General features: G+C 55.1%; 1 protein-coding gene across 1 annotated transcript in view; it reads right to left on the minus strand.

The window, feature by feature from the left end:
• Nucleotides 1-618: 618 nt before the first annotated feature.
• The window catches only part of LOC142922809 (solute carrier family 12 member 5-like), a gene marked incomplete at its 5' end in the record, with an annotated part of 35,952 nt that continues 21,527 nt past the window's right edge, over nt 619-15,043 (minus strand). Inside the window, 5 exons of the mRNA XM_076063747.1 lie at nt 619-756; nt 3,114-3,233; nt 9,126-9,224; nt 9,982-10,100; nt 12,123-12,297. Coding sequence (XP_075919862.1) covers nt 648-756; nt 3,114-3,233; nt 9,126-9,224; nt 9,982-10,100; nt 12,123-12,297 — 622 coding nt within the window. The remainder of the gene's footprint in view (nt 757-3,113; nt 3,234-9,125; nt 9,225-9,981; nt 10,101-12,122; nt 12,298-15,043) is intronic.

The raw sequence follows: 15,043 nt of genomic DNA on the forward strand, positions 1-15,043 counted from the left end.
GGTGGTTGTGGTGGTGGAGGTTGTGGTGGTGGTTGTGGTGGTTGTGGTGGTGGCGGTTGTGGTGGTGGTTGTGGTGGTGGAGGTTGTGGTGGTGGTTGTGGTGGTTGTGTTGGTGGTTGTGGTGGTGGAGATTGTGGTGGTTGTGGTGGTTGTGGTGGTGGAGATTGTGGTGGTTGTGGTGGTTGTGGTGGTGGTTGTAGTGGTGGTTGTGGTGGTGGAGGTTGTGGTGGTTGTGGTGGTCGTGGTGGTGGAGGTTGTGGTGGTGGTTGTGGTGGTTGTGGTGGTCGTGGTGGTGGTTGTGGTGGTGGTTGTGGTGGTTGTGGTGGTGGTGGTTGTGGTGGTTGTGGTGGTGTTTGTGGTTGTCGAGGTTGTGGTGGTCGTGGTGGTGGAGGTTGTGGTGGTGGTTGTGGTGGTTGTGGTGGTTGTGGTGGTGGAGGTTGTGGTGGTGGTTGTGGTGGTTGTGGTGGAGGTTGTGGTGGTGGTTGTGGTGGTTGTGGTGGTGGTTGTGGTGGTGGAGATTGTGGTGGTTGTGGTGGTTGTGGTGGTGGAGATTGTGGTGGTTGTGGTGGTTGTGGTGGTTGTGGTGGTGGTGGTGGTTGTAGTGGTGAAGGTTGTGTTGGTCGTGGTGGTGGTGGTGGTGGTGGACGTCACCTCCAGTTCTTGGTGTGTGGTGGGCCCTCTTCCAAGCGAAGCAGAGCAAATCGAGCGGCACTCAGGGACAGCCCGCGGATCCCATCACCCCACTCCTTCTCCGCCCTGCACCACCACAACAACAACAACAACCACCACAACCACCACATTACCCGTGTGTCCAGTGAGTGGGTGAGCGGGCGGGTGGGTGAGTGAGTGAGTGGGTGAGTGAGTGGCTGAGTGGGTGGGTGATTGAGTGGTTGGATGGGTGGGTGAGTGGGTGGGTGAGTGAGTGATTGAGTGGTTGGATGGGTGAGTGGGTGGGTGAGTGAGTGATTGAGTGGTTGGATGGGTGGGTGAGTGGGTGGCTGAGTGAGTGATTGAGTGGTTAGATGGGTGAGTGGGTGGGTGGGTGAGTGAGTGATTGAGTGGTTGGATGGGTGAGTGAGTGGGTGAGCGGGTGGGTGAGTGAGTGAGTGAGTGGTTGGATGGGTGAGTGGGTGGCTGAGTGAATGATTGAGTGGTTGGATGGGTGAGTGGGTGGGTGGGTGAGTGAGTGATTGAGTGGTTGGATGGGTGAGTGGGTGAGCGCGTGGGTGAGTGAGTGAGTGAGTGAGTGGTTGGATGGCTGGGTGAGTGGGTGGCTGAGTGAGTGATTAAGTGGTTGGATGGGTGAGTGGGTGGGTGGGTGAGTGAGTGATTGAGTGGTTGGATGGGTGAGTGGGTGGGTGGGTGAGTGAGTGATTGAGTGGTTGGATGGGTGAGTGGGTGGGTGGGTGAGTGAGTGATTGAGTGGTTGGATGGGTGAGTGAGTGGGTGAGCGGGTGGGTGAGTGAGTGGCTGAGTGGGTGGGTGATTGAGTGGTTGGATGATTGGATGGGTGGGTGAGTGGGTGGGTGAGTGAGTGACTGAGTGGTTGGATGGGTGGGTGAGTGGGTGGCTGAGTGAGTGAGTGATTGAGTGGTTGGATGGGTGAGTGAGTGGGTGAGCGGGTGGGTGAGTGAGTGGATGAGTGGGTGGGTGATTGAGTGGTTGGATGGTTGGATGGGTGGGTGAGTGGGTGGGTGAGTGAGTGATTGAGTAGTTGGATGGGTGAGTGGGTGGGTGGGTGAGTGGGTGGGTGAGTGAGTGATTGAGTGGTTGGATGGGTGAGTGAGTGGGTGAGCGGGTGGGTGGGTGAGTGGCTGAGTGGGCGGGTGATTGAGTGGTTGGATGGTTGGATGGGTGGGTGAGTGGGTGGGTGAGTGAGTGAATGAGTGGTTGGATGGGTGGGTGAGTGGGTGGCTGAGTGAGTGATTGAGTAGTTGGATTGGTGAGTGGGTGGGTGGGTGAGTGAGTGATTGAGTGGTTGGATGGGTGAGTGAGTGGGTGAGCGGGTGGGTGAGTGAGTGGCTGAGTGGGTGGGTGATTGAGTGGTTGGATGGTTGGATGGGTGGGTGAGTGGGTGGGTGAGTGAGTGACTGAGTGGTTGGATGGGTGGGTGAGTGGGTGGCTGAGTTAGTGATTGAGTGGTTGGATGGGTGGGTGAGTGGGTGCGTGGGTGAGCGGGTGGGTGGGTGAGTGACTGATTGGGTGGGTGATTGAGTGGTTGGATGGCTGGATGGGTGGGTGAGTGGGTGAGCAGGTGACTGAGTGAGTGGGTGAGCGAGTGAGTGAGTGATTGAGTGTTTGGATGGGTGGTAGAGTGGGTGAGCTGGTGACTGGGTGGGTGAGTGAGTGATTGAGTGATTGAGTAGGTGGATGGGTGGGTGAGTGGGTGAGAGGGTGACTGAGTGGGTGGGTGAGTGAGTGGTTGGAGGAGTTGGTGAGTGGGTGAGTGGATGAGCGAGTGAGTGGGTGGGTGGATGAGCGAGCGATTGGGTGAGCGAGTGGGTGAGTGAGCAAGCATGTGGGTGTGTGAGTAAGTTGGTGGGTGAATGGTTGGGTGAATGGGCGAGTGAGTGGGTGAGCGAGTGGGTGAGCGAGTGGGTGAGCGAGTGGGTGAGTGATTGAGTGGTTGGATGGGTGGGTGAGTGGGTGAGTGAGTGAGTGAGTGAGCGGTTGGATGGGTGGGTGAGCGGGTGAGCGAGCGGGTGACTGACTGAGCGAGTGAGTGAGTGAGTGATTGAGCGGTTGGATGGGTGGGTGAGTGGGTGAGCGGGTGACCGAGTGGGTGAGCCGGTGACTGAGCGGGTGGGTGAGTGAGTGAGTGGATGAGTGAGCGGTTGGATGGGTGGGTGAGCGGGTGAGCGAGCGGGTGACTGACCGAGCGAGTGAGTGAGTGATTGAGCGGTTGGATGGGTGGGTGAGCGGGTTAGCGGGTGGGTGAGTGAGTGAGTGATTGAGCGGGTGGGTGAGTGAGTGGATGAGTGAGCGGTGGGATGGGTGGGTGAGCTGGTGAGCGGGTGGGTGAGTGAGTGAGTGATTGAGCGGTTGGATGGGTGAGCGAGTGGGTGAGCGGGCGAGCGGGCGAGCGGGCGAGCGGGCGGGCGAGTGTCGCTCACCCGCGGTATTCGATGTACTTGTAGATCATGCCAGCGATGGTCATGGCGACGAGTGCGTAGTACCAGGACGAGATGAACATCAGCGAGAGGCAGATGCTCATGCCCAGGAACGACAGTGCCCTGCAACAGCCACACGAGCGGACACCCACAGCTACAGATTCCCCCAGGGGATACTCGGGGTGGTGGTAGTGGGGTGGTGGGCGGTCTATGAGACCCGCCGGTTAGGGCCGAGCGATCAATCGATTTGAAATCGGCGCTTTGAAATCGACGCGTTAAACTTTCCAATCGGAATTGGTTTCACGCGCGTTTTAAAAAAAAAAAATTAATAATTTATTTTTTTGTATTGCTCGGTCAAGTCGCGTGGATATATATAAAAAAAAACGGTAAATGTATCGATCGCGACGTTTCCATCGCGACGCAGGCGATCGTCTCGGCCGTGATTACCTGCGGTCGCGAAAGATTTCGACCGAACAATCGTTCCAGGAAAATACCCCTTCGGGTTTTTTTCCGTAGAAAAATTAATAATAATAATGATGAAAAATAAAATTACGTAATAGCATACCGGCGTTTCGATTGCAACATAAGCAATCATCATCAGGTGCAGAAGAGCTACATTTAAGAAGGGAGAGAGAGAGGAAACACAGAACCGCAGAGAGATATATATGCACACGGACCTTAAGTTGAGGGAATTAACAGAGACACGCCAGGGGACACACAGAGAGAGAGAGAGAGACGGAGGAGGAGCACACTAAATCAAAACAGGGTTTTAGCAACATTTGGAAACTACGCAAAGCAACATAGACGGTGGGTTAAAACACAAGTTAACGCATGGCCCGGTTGATTACGCTATTTCAAAGATTGCGAAATTGTAAGCTGAGCGTGAACTTTAAGAGGGTGATGGAACACAGAGCGTAAGGGGACACGTGGGGAGAGACAGGCACAAGACGCATCTCTGTGATGACGCCTTAAGTAGGCAGAGACTGTGGGGCTGTGTCTGTATATAATCGATTTCAAATCGATATATCTCTCTGCGGTTGTGTGTTTTCTCTCTCTCTCTCTTAAATGTAGCTCTTCTGTACCTGATGACGACTGCTTGTGTCGCAATCGAAACGTCGTACGCTATTATGTGATTTTATTTTTCATCGTTATTATTATTGTAATTATTTCTACGTGACTTTACCGCAAAAAACAAAACCTGCAGTAGCGAAAGCAGCTTATCAAGTTCCGGGAAAATGTTTTCAACGAACAACATTTTCATGGGTACACGCTGGCAGAGAGCCACGTCTGATAGGTCCTCATCCTTGCTTTGGAATGAAAAGAGGAGCTTAAATGACGACGGTGTCACGTGGTGATGCTCCGTCACGTGTGTGAAATCAATTACAACATCGACAATTGGACTGATGCGATCGCAGATCAAATCGCAAACGCAACATCCGTCAGAAACATCGACGTTTGATATTTCCCCCAAAAGCGTTCAGCCGTGCTGCCCGTGCTGAGCGGAATCGCCGCCGCCGCCGCCACCACCACCAACAACACCAACAACACCACCGCCACCGTCACCACCACCACCGCCACCACCACCAACAACACCATCACCACCACCACCACCGTCACCATCACCGCCACCACCGCCACCACAACTACCATCACCGCCACCACCGCCACCACCACCGCCACCAACAACACCACCACCGCCACCACCAGCACCATCACCGCCACCACCACCGCCACCGTCACCGCCACCACCACCACCACCGCCACCATCGTCACCGTCACCGCCACCACCAGCCGCTGCTGCACCTCTGCCACTTCCCCAGCCACCACGGCCTGAAACCACAACTAGGGGCCCTGCCTCTCTCCTCATCAGCCTGGCAAGGCCGGGCGAGTTGGTGGGTGAGTGGGTGGGTGGGTGAGTGGGTGGGTGAGCGGGCGAGTAGGTGGGAGAGTGGGTGAGTGGGTGGCTGAGTGGGTTGGCGAGTGAGCGGGCGAGTGGGTGGGTGAGTGAGTGAGTTTAACCTGCGGGCTGGATTAAATGGAGGAGCTCACAAATCCTTGAAAGATCTGGGCAAGGTCCCATCGGTGAGCTCCTCCGGCAGGCAAGGCTGCGTTGGCTGGGTCATGTAGCCCGCATGCCCAGCCACCGCATGCCGAAACAGCTTTTGTTCGGCCGGATCGAGGGGGCTAAACGGGCGCGGCACGGGCTAGAGAAGAGATGGAGTGATGTAATACAGGAGGACTTGGAGCGGAGTGGACTTGCCGATGACCGGTACCAGCAGTGTCAAGATCGGCCTCTGTGGAGGAGGCTCGTGAAGGACGTTTCTGCTACTGGGCAGTGTCAGACTAGGTGCATAGTGAGGCTACTGGGCAGTTGGAGGCAGTCGCCCTCCAACAACAACGGAGGGCGGAGGAGCGACGCTCACAACAACGAGCGGAGCGCCGGGTGGCTAAAGCACAGCGAGTTGGCACAGTAGTGGGCACAGGTGGTGCATCAGCCAGTCATCTCAGTCAGTCGACCCGTGGCACCTGGGTCTGCCCCGTGACCTCCTGCCAGCGGGCGTTCGACACTTCACGTGGCCTCAATGTGCACATGGCCTGGCACAAGCGTCGTGGTGACGTCACCGCCACTTAGTGGCGAATGGCGGTTGTTGTTGGTGGTGGTGTCACCAGTGGTAATATTTGAAGTGTGGTGGTTGTGGTGGTTGTGGTGTTGGTGGTGGTGGTTGTGGTGGTGGTTGTGGTAGTTGTGGTGTTGGTGGTGGTTGTGGTGGTGGTTGTGGTGGTGGTTTTTACATCACCAGTGGTAATATTTGAAGCGTGGTGGTTGTGGTGGTGGTGTTTGTGTTGTTGGTGGTTGTGGTGGTTGTGGTGGTTGTGGTGTTGGTGGTGTTGGTGGTGGTTGTGGTGGTTGTGGTTGCATCACCAGTGGTAATATTTGAAGCCTGGTGGTTGTGGTGTTGGTGGTTGTGGTGTTGGTGGTGGTTGTGGTGGTTGTGGTGGTGGTTGTGGCATCACCAGTGGTAATATTTGAAGCCTGGTGGTTGTGGTGTTGGTGGTTGTGGTGGTTGTGGTTGTGGTGTTGGTTGTGGTGTTGGTGGTGGTTGTGGTGGTGGTGTTTGTGGTGGTGGTTGTGGTGTTGGTGGTGTTGGTGGTTGTGGTGATTGTGGCATCACCAGTGGTAATATTTGAAGCGTGGTGGTTGTGGTTGTGGTGTTGGTGGTGGTTGTGGTGGTTGTGGTGTTGGTGGTGGTTATGGTGTTGGTGGTCGTGGTTGTGGTGGTGGTGTTTGTGGTGGTGGTTGTGGTGGTTGTGGTGTTGGTGTTGGTGGTGGTTGTGGTGGTGGTGGTTGTGGTGTTGGTGTTGGTGTTGGTGTTTTTGGTATTGGTGGTGGTTGTGGTGGTTCTGGTGGTTGTGGTGTTGGTGGTGGTTGTGGTGTTGGTGGTTGTGGTGGTGGTGTTTGTGGTGGTTGTGGTGTTGGTGGTGTTGGTGGTGGTTGTGGTGGTGGTTGTGGCATCACCAGTGGTGATATTTGAAGCGTGGTGGTTGTGGTGTTGGTGGTGTTGGTGGTGTTGGTTGTGGTGGTGTTGGTGGTGGTTGTGGTGTTGGTTGTGGTGTTGGTTGTGGTGTTGGTGGTGTTGGTGGTGTTGGTGGTGGTGGTTGTGGTGGTTGTGGTAATTGTGGCATCACCAGTGGTAATATTTGAAGCGTGGTGGTTGTGGTGTTGGTGGTGTTGGTGGTGGTTGTGGTGTTGGTGGTGTTGGTGGTGGTGGTTGTGGTGGTTGTGGTGTTGGTGGTGTTGGTGGTGTTGGTGGTGGTTGTGGTGTTGGTGGTGTTGGTGGTGGTTGTGGTGGTTGTGGTGGTTGTGGTTGCATCACCAGTGGTAATATTTGAAGCGTGGTGTTGGTGGTGTTGGTGGTGGTGTTGGTGGTGTTGGTGGTGTTGGTGGTGGTTGTGGTGGTTGTGGTGGTTGTGGTGTTGGTGGTGTTGGTGTTGGTGGTGTTGGTGGTGGTTGTAGTGTTGGTGGTGTTGGTGGTGGTTGTGGTGGTTGTGGTGGTTGTGGTTGCATCACCAGTGGTAATATTTGAAGCGTGGTGTTGGTGGTGGTGTTGGTGGTGTTGGTGTTGGTGGTGTTGGTGGTGGTTGTGGTGTTGGTGGTGTTGGTGGTGGTTGTGGTGGTTGTGGTGGTTGTGGTTGCATCACCAGTGGTAATATTTGAAGCGTGGTGTTGGTGGTGGTTGTGGTGGTGGTGGTTGTGGTGGTGGTTGTGGTGGTGGTTGTGGTGGTGTTGGTGGTGTTGGTGGTGGTTGTGGTGGTTGTGGTGGTTGTGGTTGCATCACCAGTGGTAATATTTGAAGCGTGGTGGTTGTGGTGGTTGTGGTGGTGGTTGTGGTGGTGGTTGTGGTGTTGGTGGTGGTTGTGGTTGCATCACCAGTGGTAATATTTGAAGCGTGGTGGTTGTGGTGGTGTTGGTGGTGTTGGTGGTGGTGGTTGTGGTGGTTGTGGTTGCATCACCAGTGGTAATATTTGAAGCGTGGTGGTTGTGGTGTTGGTGGTGTTGGTGGTGGTTGTGGTGGTTGTGGCATCACCAGTGGTAATATTTGAAGTCTGGTGGTTGTGGTGGTGGTTGTTGTGGTGGTTGTTGTGTTGGTGGTGTTGGTGGTGGTTGTGGTGTTGGTGGTGGTGGTGGTTGTGGTTGTAGCATCACCAGTGGTAATATTTGAAGCGTGGTGGTTGTGGTGGTTGTGGTGGTTGTGGTGGTTGTGGTTGCATCACCAGTGGTAATATTTGAAGCGTGGTGTTGGTGTTGTTGTTGGTGGTGGTGTTGGTGGTTGTGGTGGTGGTTGTGGTTGTAGCATCACCAGTGGTAATATTTGAAGCGTGGTGTTGGTGGTGTTGGTGGTGGTTGTGGTGGTGGTGGTTGTGGTTGTAGTGGTTGTAGCATCACCAGTGGTAATATTTGAAGCGTGGTGTTGGTGGTGTTGGTGGTGGTTGTGGTGGTGGTGGTTGTGGTTGTAGTGGTTGTGGCATCACCAGTGGTAATATTTGAAGCGTGGTGTTGGTGGTGTTGGTGGTTGTGGTTGGAGCATCACCAGTGGTAATATTTGAAGCGTGGTGTTGGTGGTGTTGGTGGTTGTGGTGGTGGTTGTGTTATCACCAGTGGTAATATTTGAAGCGTGGTGGTTGTGGTTGTTGTGGTGGTGGTTGTGGTGGTTGTGGTGGTTGTGTTATCACCAGTGGTAATATTTGAAGCGTGGTGGTTGTGGTGTTGGTGGTGTTGGTGGTGTTGGTGGTGGTTGTGGTGGTTGTGGTGGTGGTTGTGGTTGTGTTATCACCAGTGGTAATATTTGAAGCGTGGTGGTTGTGGTGTTGGTGGTGGTGGTGGTGGTGTTGGTGTTGGTGGTTGTGGTGGTTGTAGTGGTTGTAGCATCACCAGTGGTAATATTTGAAGCGTGGTGTTGGTGGTGTTGGTGGTGGTGGTTGTGGTTGTGGTGGTTGTGGTGGTGGTTGTGTTATCACCAGTGGTAATATTTGAAGCGTGGTAGTTGTGGTTGTTGTGGTGGTGGTTGTGGTGGTTGTGGTGGTTGTGTTATCACCAGTGGTAATATTTGAAGCGTGGTGGTTGTGGTGTTGGTGGTGGTGGTGGTGTTGGTGGTTGTGGTGGTTGTAGTGGTTGTAGCATCACCAGTGGTAATATTTGAAGCGTGGTGTTGGTGGTGTTGGTGGTGGTGGTTGTGGTTGTAGCATCACCAGTGGTAATATTTGAAGCGTGGTGTTGGTGGTGGTTGTGGTGGTGGTTGTGGTTGTGGCATCACCAGTGGTAATATTTGAAGCGTGGTGTTGGTGGTGTTGGTGGTGGTGGTTGTGGTTGTAGCATCACCAGTGGTAATATTTGAAGCGTGGTGTTGGTGGTTGTGGTGGTTGTGGTGGTGGTTGTGGTGTTGGTGGTGTTGGTGGTGTTGGTGGTGTTGGTGGTGGTTGTGGTGGTGGTTGTGGTGGTTGTGGATGTGTTATCACCAGTGGTAATATTTGAAGCGTGGTCTCCAGTTGGGGGTACGGAGCAACGTCTGCACCGCGCAGGCCAAGTTCACGAACATGTAGCACATGAGGAAGAACCTGCAACCACAACGCAACCACAACGCAACCACAACGCAACCACAACGCAACCACAACGCAACCACAATGCAATCCACATCGCAACCCACATCGCAATCCACATTTAGCGTGTGTGTGTGAGCATGCGTGTGAGCGTGTGTGTGTGAGCGTGTGTGTGAGCGTGTAGCGGGTGTGTGTGTAGCGTGTGAGCGTGTAGCGGGTGAGCGTGTAGCGGGTGAGTGTGTAGCGGGTGTGTGTGTAGCGGGTGAGTGTGTAGCGGGTGAGCGTGTAGCGGGTGAGCGTGTAGCGGGTGAGCGTGTAGCGGGTGTGTGTGTAGCGGGTGAGTGTGTAGCGGGTGAGCGTGTAGCGTGTGAGCGTGTAGCGGGTGAGCGTGTAGCGGGTGAGCGTGTAGCGTGTGAGCGTGTAGCGGGTGTGTGTGTAGCGTGTGAGCGTGTAGCGGGTGAGTGTGTGGGTGAGCGTGTGAGCGTGTAGCGGGTGAGCGAGCGAGTGTGTAGCGGGTGAGTGTGTAGCGGGTGAGCGTGCGGGTGAGCGTGTGGGTGAGCGAGGGAGCGTGTAGCGGGTGAGCGTGTGGGTGAGCGTGTGGGTGAGCGTGTAGCGGGTGAGCGTGTGGGTGAGCGTGTAGTGGGTGAGCGTGTAGCGGGTGAGCGTGTAGCAGGTGAGCATGCTGGTGAGCGTGTGTGTGAGCGTGTAGCGGGTGAGCGTGTAGCGTGTGAGCGTGCGTGTGAGCGTGTAGTGGGTGAGCGAGCGAGCGTCTCACATGGACAGGATGGGAGCGACGACGTCGAGTGACGCAATGATGATCCCGATCTCGGCGATGCAGGCGGTGAGCAGCAGAGCCCACGTGGGTTCCCCATTCGCCTTGCCGTGGCCAAACACCTGCAGAGACACCATCGGAGACAGAGACAGAGACAGCATCGGAGACAGAGACAGAGACAGAGACAGCTTCAGAGACAGCTTCAGAGACAGCTTCAGAGACAGCTTCAGAGACAGAGACAGCTTCAGAGACAGCTTCAGAGACAGCTTCAGAGACAGCTTCAGAGACAGAGACAGCTTCAGAGACAGCTTCAGAGACAGCTTCAGAGACAGCTTCAGAGACAGCTTCAGAGACAGCTTCAGAGACAGCTTCAGAGACAGAGACAGCTTCAGAGACAGCTTCAGAGACAGCTTCAGAGACAGAGACAGAGACAGCTTCAGAGACAGAGACAGCTTCAGAGACAGAGACAGCTTCAGAGACAGCTTCAGAGACAGAGACAGCTTCAGAGACAGCTTCAGAGACAGCATCGGAGACAGAGACAGCTTCAGAGACAGAGACAGCTTCAGAGACAGCTTCAGAGACAGAGACAGCTTCAGAGACAGCTTCAGAGACAGAGACAGCTTCAGAGACAGCTTCAGAGACAGCATCGGAGACAGAGACAGCTTCAGAGGCAGAGACAGCTTCAGAGACAGCTTCAGAGACAGAGACAGCTTCAGAGACAGCTTCAGAGACAGCATCGGAGACAGAGACAGCTTCAGAGGCAGAGACAGCTTCAGAGACAGCTTCAGAGACAGAGACAGCTTCAGAGACAGCTTCGGCATGAGTAAGTGAGTGAGTGGGTGAGTGGATGAGTGAGTGAATGAGTAAGTGGATGAGTGAGTGAGTGAGTGGATGAGTGAGTGAGTGGGTAAGTGAGTGAGGGAGTGGATGAGTGAGTGAGTGAGTGGATGAGTGGGTGACTGAATTATTGAATGAGTGAGTGGATGAGTGAGTGAGCGAGTTAGTGGGTAAGTGAGTGAATGAGTGGGTGAGTGAGCGAGTTAGTGAGTGAGTAGGTGAGTGGGTGACTGAATGATTGAGTGAGTGGATGAGTGAGTGGGCGGGTGAGTGAGCGGGTGAGTGGGCGGGTGAGTGAGCGGGTGAGTGACCGGGTGAGTGAGTGGGTGAGTGACCGGGTGAGTGAATGAGTGAGCGGGTGAGTGAGTGGGTGAGTGGGTGACTGAATGATTGAGTGAGTGAGTGGATGAGTGAGTGGGTGGGTGAGTGACTGGGTGAATGACCGGGTGAGTGACCGGGTGAGTGAGCGGGTGAGTGAGCGGGTGAGTGAGCGGGTGAACGAGTGGGTGAATGATTGAGTGAGTGAGTGAGTGGATGAGTGAGTGGGTGGATGAGTGAGTGGGTGGGTGAGTGACCGGGTGAGTGAGTGAGTGAACGAGTGAATGATTGAGTGGCCGAGTGAGCGACTGAGTGGGCGAGTCGATGGCTAGGTGATTGAGTGAGAGAGCGGGTGAGTGACCGGGTGAGTGACCGGGTGAGTGACCGGGTCAGTGACCGGGTGAGTGAGCGGGTGAGTGACCGGGTGAGTGACCGGGTAAGTGATCGGGTGAGTGAGTGGGTGAGTGACCGGGTGAGTGACCGGGTGAGTGACCGGATGAGTGAGTGGGTGGGTGAGTGACTGGGTGAGTGAGTGGGTGAACGAGTGGGTGAGTGAGTGGGTGGGTGAGTGGGTGAGTGAGCGACTGATAGGGCGAGGCGATGGCTAGGTGATTGAGTGAGTGAGCGGGTGAGTGACCGGGTGAGTGAGCGGGTGAGTGAGCGGGTGAGTGAGCGGGTGAGTGAGCGGGTGAGTGACTGAGTGAGTGAGCGGGTGAGTGACCGGGTGAGTGACCGGGTGAGTGAGCGGGTGAGTGAACGGGTGAGTGACCGGGTAAGTGACCGGGTAAGTGACCGGGTGAGTGACCGGGTGAGTGAGCATGTGAGTGAGTGGGTGAGTGACTGGGTGAGTGGGTGAGTGACCGGGTGAGTGAGCGTGTGAGTGAGCGGGTGAGTGAGTGGGTGAGTGAGTGGGTGAGTGAGCGGGTGAGTGAGCGTGTGAGTGAGCGGGTGAGTGAGCGGGTGAGTGAGTGGGTGAGTGAGCGGGCGACCTGCAGGAAGGGCACGACGTTATCCTTGGCGATGGCCTGCAGGAGGCGCGGGGCCCCAGTGAGGCTCTGTAGGCCGGCTCCGCACGTGGAGAAGAAGGAGCCGATGACGATGACCCACGGGGAGGGCCAGGCCAGCGTGGCCACCACCAAGTTGCCGTTCACTCCCTCGCCAAATCTACATCACCACCACCACAATCACCACCACCACAATCACAATCACCACCACCACAATCACCACCATCACCACAAATCACAATCACCACCACCACAATCACCACCACCACAATCACCACCATCACCACAATCACCACAACCACAATCACCACCACCACCAAGTTGCCGTTCACTCCCTCGCCAAATCTACATCACCACCACCACAATCACCACCACCACAATCACCACAATCACCACCACCACAATCACCACCATCACCACCACAACCAAGTTGCCGTTCACTCCCTCGCCAAATCTACATCACCACCACCACAATCACCACCACCACAATCACAATCACCACCACCACAATCACCACCATCACCACAAATCACAATCACCACCACCACAATCACCACCACCACAATCACCACCATCACCACAATCACCACCACCACAATCACCACCACCACCACAACCAAGTTGCCGTTCACTCCCTCGCCAAATCTACACTACCACCACAATCACCACCACCACCACAATCACCACAATCACCAGAATCACAACCACCACCACAATCACCAACACCACCACAATCACCACCACCACCAAGTTGCCGTTCACTCCCTCGCCAAATCTACATCACCACCACCACCATCACCACCACCACAATCACCAGAATCACAACCACAATCACCACCACCACCAAGTTGCCGTTCACTCCCTCGCCAAATCTACACCACCACCACCACCACAATCACCACCACCACAATCACCACCACCACAATCACCAGAATCACAACCACAATCACCACCACCACCAAGTTGCCGTTCACTCCCTCGCCAAATCTACATCACCACCACCACAATCACCACCACCACAATCACCAGAATCACAATCACCAGAATCACAACCACCACAACCACCACCACCACCACAACGACCAAGTTGCCGTTCACTCTCTCGCTAAATCTAGACCACCACCACCACCACTACAACAACCACCACAGCCACCAACACCTTCTGGAGGTGCTGCTGTTCACTAACAGCACTTCCTCGCATCAACCTGTGTGTGTCTGTGTGTCTGTGTGTGTGTCTGTGTGTGTCTGTGTGTGTCTGTGTGTGTCTGTGTGTGTGTCTGTGTGTGTGTCTGTGTGTGTCTGTGTGTGTCTGTGTGTGTGTGTCTGTGAGTGTCTGTCTGTGTCTGTCTGTGTGTGTCTGTGTGTGTGTCTGTGTGTCTGTCTGTGTGTGTCTGTGTGTGTCTGTCTGTGTGTGTCTGTGTGTGTCTGTGTGTGTGTCTGTGTGTGTCTGTGTGTGTCTGTGTGTGTGTCTGTGTGTGTCTGTGTGTTTCTGTGTGTGTGTCTGTGTGTCCGGCAAAAACAACCCCCTACCTCCTCGCGGTGCCGGACGGGCAACTCTGTCGTGGACAGTGCTGTGGGGGGAGATCCAATTTTGATTGGCTCTTCCCCTCATGGCATATGTGTCCACCACAGGGGCTAAACGGGGGCTCTGGACGGGTGCGAGGGGCTGGTAACCCCTCCACCTTCAATTAATTACCACGAAACCACGAGTTAAACTGAAATATGTAACTAATAAGCTTGTGTCGGAGGCCCCGGGGGGGGGGGGGGGGCAGGCGTCTATGATGTCTCCTGGCCAAACCCCAATTGGCGGAGCCAGGAGATTGAATACCTACCCTCGGGGCTCCTCCAGAAACAACGAAAAGCCACTACGGGTGGCCACGTGGAATGTTTGAACGCTCACTGTGGAGGAGAGGCTGCCACTCCTCTGTCGGGAGCTGGAACGGTACCGCCTGGATCTATGCGCCATTCAGGAGGTCCGGCGGACCGGCTCTGGCTCCTGCCACCATGAGGGGTGGACAGTCCTCTACTCGGGGCAGCAGACTGCCAAACAACAGGGTGTGGCTCTTCTTTTGAACAAAAGAATGAAGGGGGCGTGGGAGCGTGGCGGTGAGGTGTGGGAAGCTGTAAGCCCCAGGCTACTTTGGGCTCGCCTTCCCATCAACCGGAGGCGAGGAATGGTGGTCGTGGTTACTTATGCCCCCACCGAAGATGAACATCCGTGGAGGGATGCAGGCAAAGCCGATGAGTCAGATGCCTTCTATGACCTCCTGTCACAGGTGCTGGCTAAAGTGGCCCCTCGGGATAGAGTCATCATGTTGGGTGACTTCAATGCCCGAGTTGGTCATGATACTGGCACCTGGTCTGGAGTGATTGGAGGGCATGGGCCAGATCAGCTCAATAACAACGGTAGGAGGATGCTATATTTTTGTGCAGCCCATGGGCTTGTAATTACCAACACGCTGTTCCGGCATCGGTGCATCCACACAACATCATGGATGCATGCCGGGTCCAAGCAAGAACATCTGCTGGACTACATAGTGACGGACCAGCGGATGCGAGCCCATGTCCTTGACACCAGGACCTACCGTGGAGCTGATCTGCCCTCTGACCATCGACTAGTCATCTGTAAGATGCGCCTGCCATTCTTCCACTCCGGTGGTGGGTGTACACCCAGGACCCCATTCCGACCTAAAGTGGCCTGGTCTCAGTTATCTGATGAAAGTTGCAAGCGAGAATTTCATCATCGCTTGCGGCTAGGATTGGCATCGTCCCCGACTCCTCCTGATGTCGAGGGTAAATGGGCGAGGTTTAGGACTGTGACTCATGCAGCTGCAATGGCTGCTTTGGGTACGCGGTCCAGACTCCCCAGAGACCCTGGCTGACAGAGGAGGTGTTCAGGATGGTTG

Source organism: Petromyzon marinus, unplaced genomic scaffold, assembly GCF_048934315.1.
Source record: "Petromyzon marinus isolate PM22_M1 ecotype Great Lakes invasive population unplaced genomic scaffold, UKy_Petmar_22M1.pri1.0 PM_Scaffold_178, whole genome shotgun sequence".
NCBI lineage: Eukaryota > Metazoa > Chordata > Hyperoartia > Petromyzontiformes > Petromyzontidae > Petromyzon > Petromyzon marinus.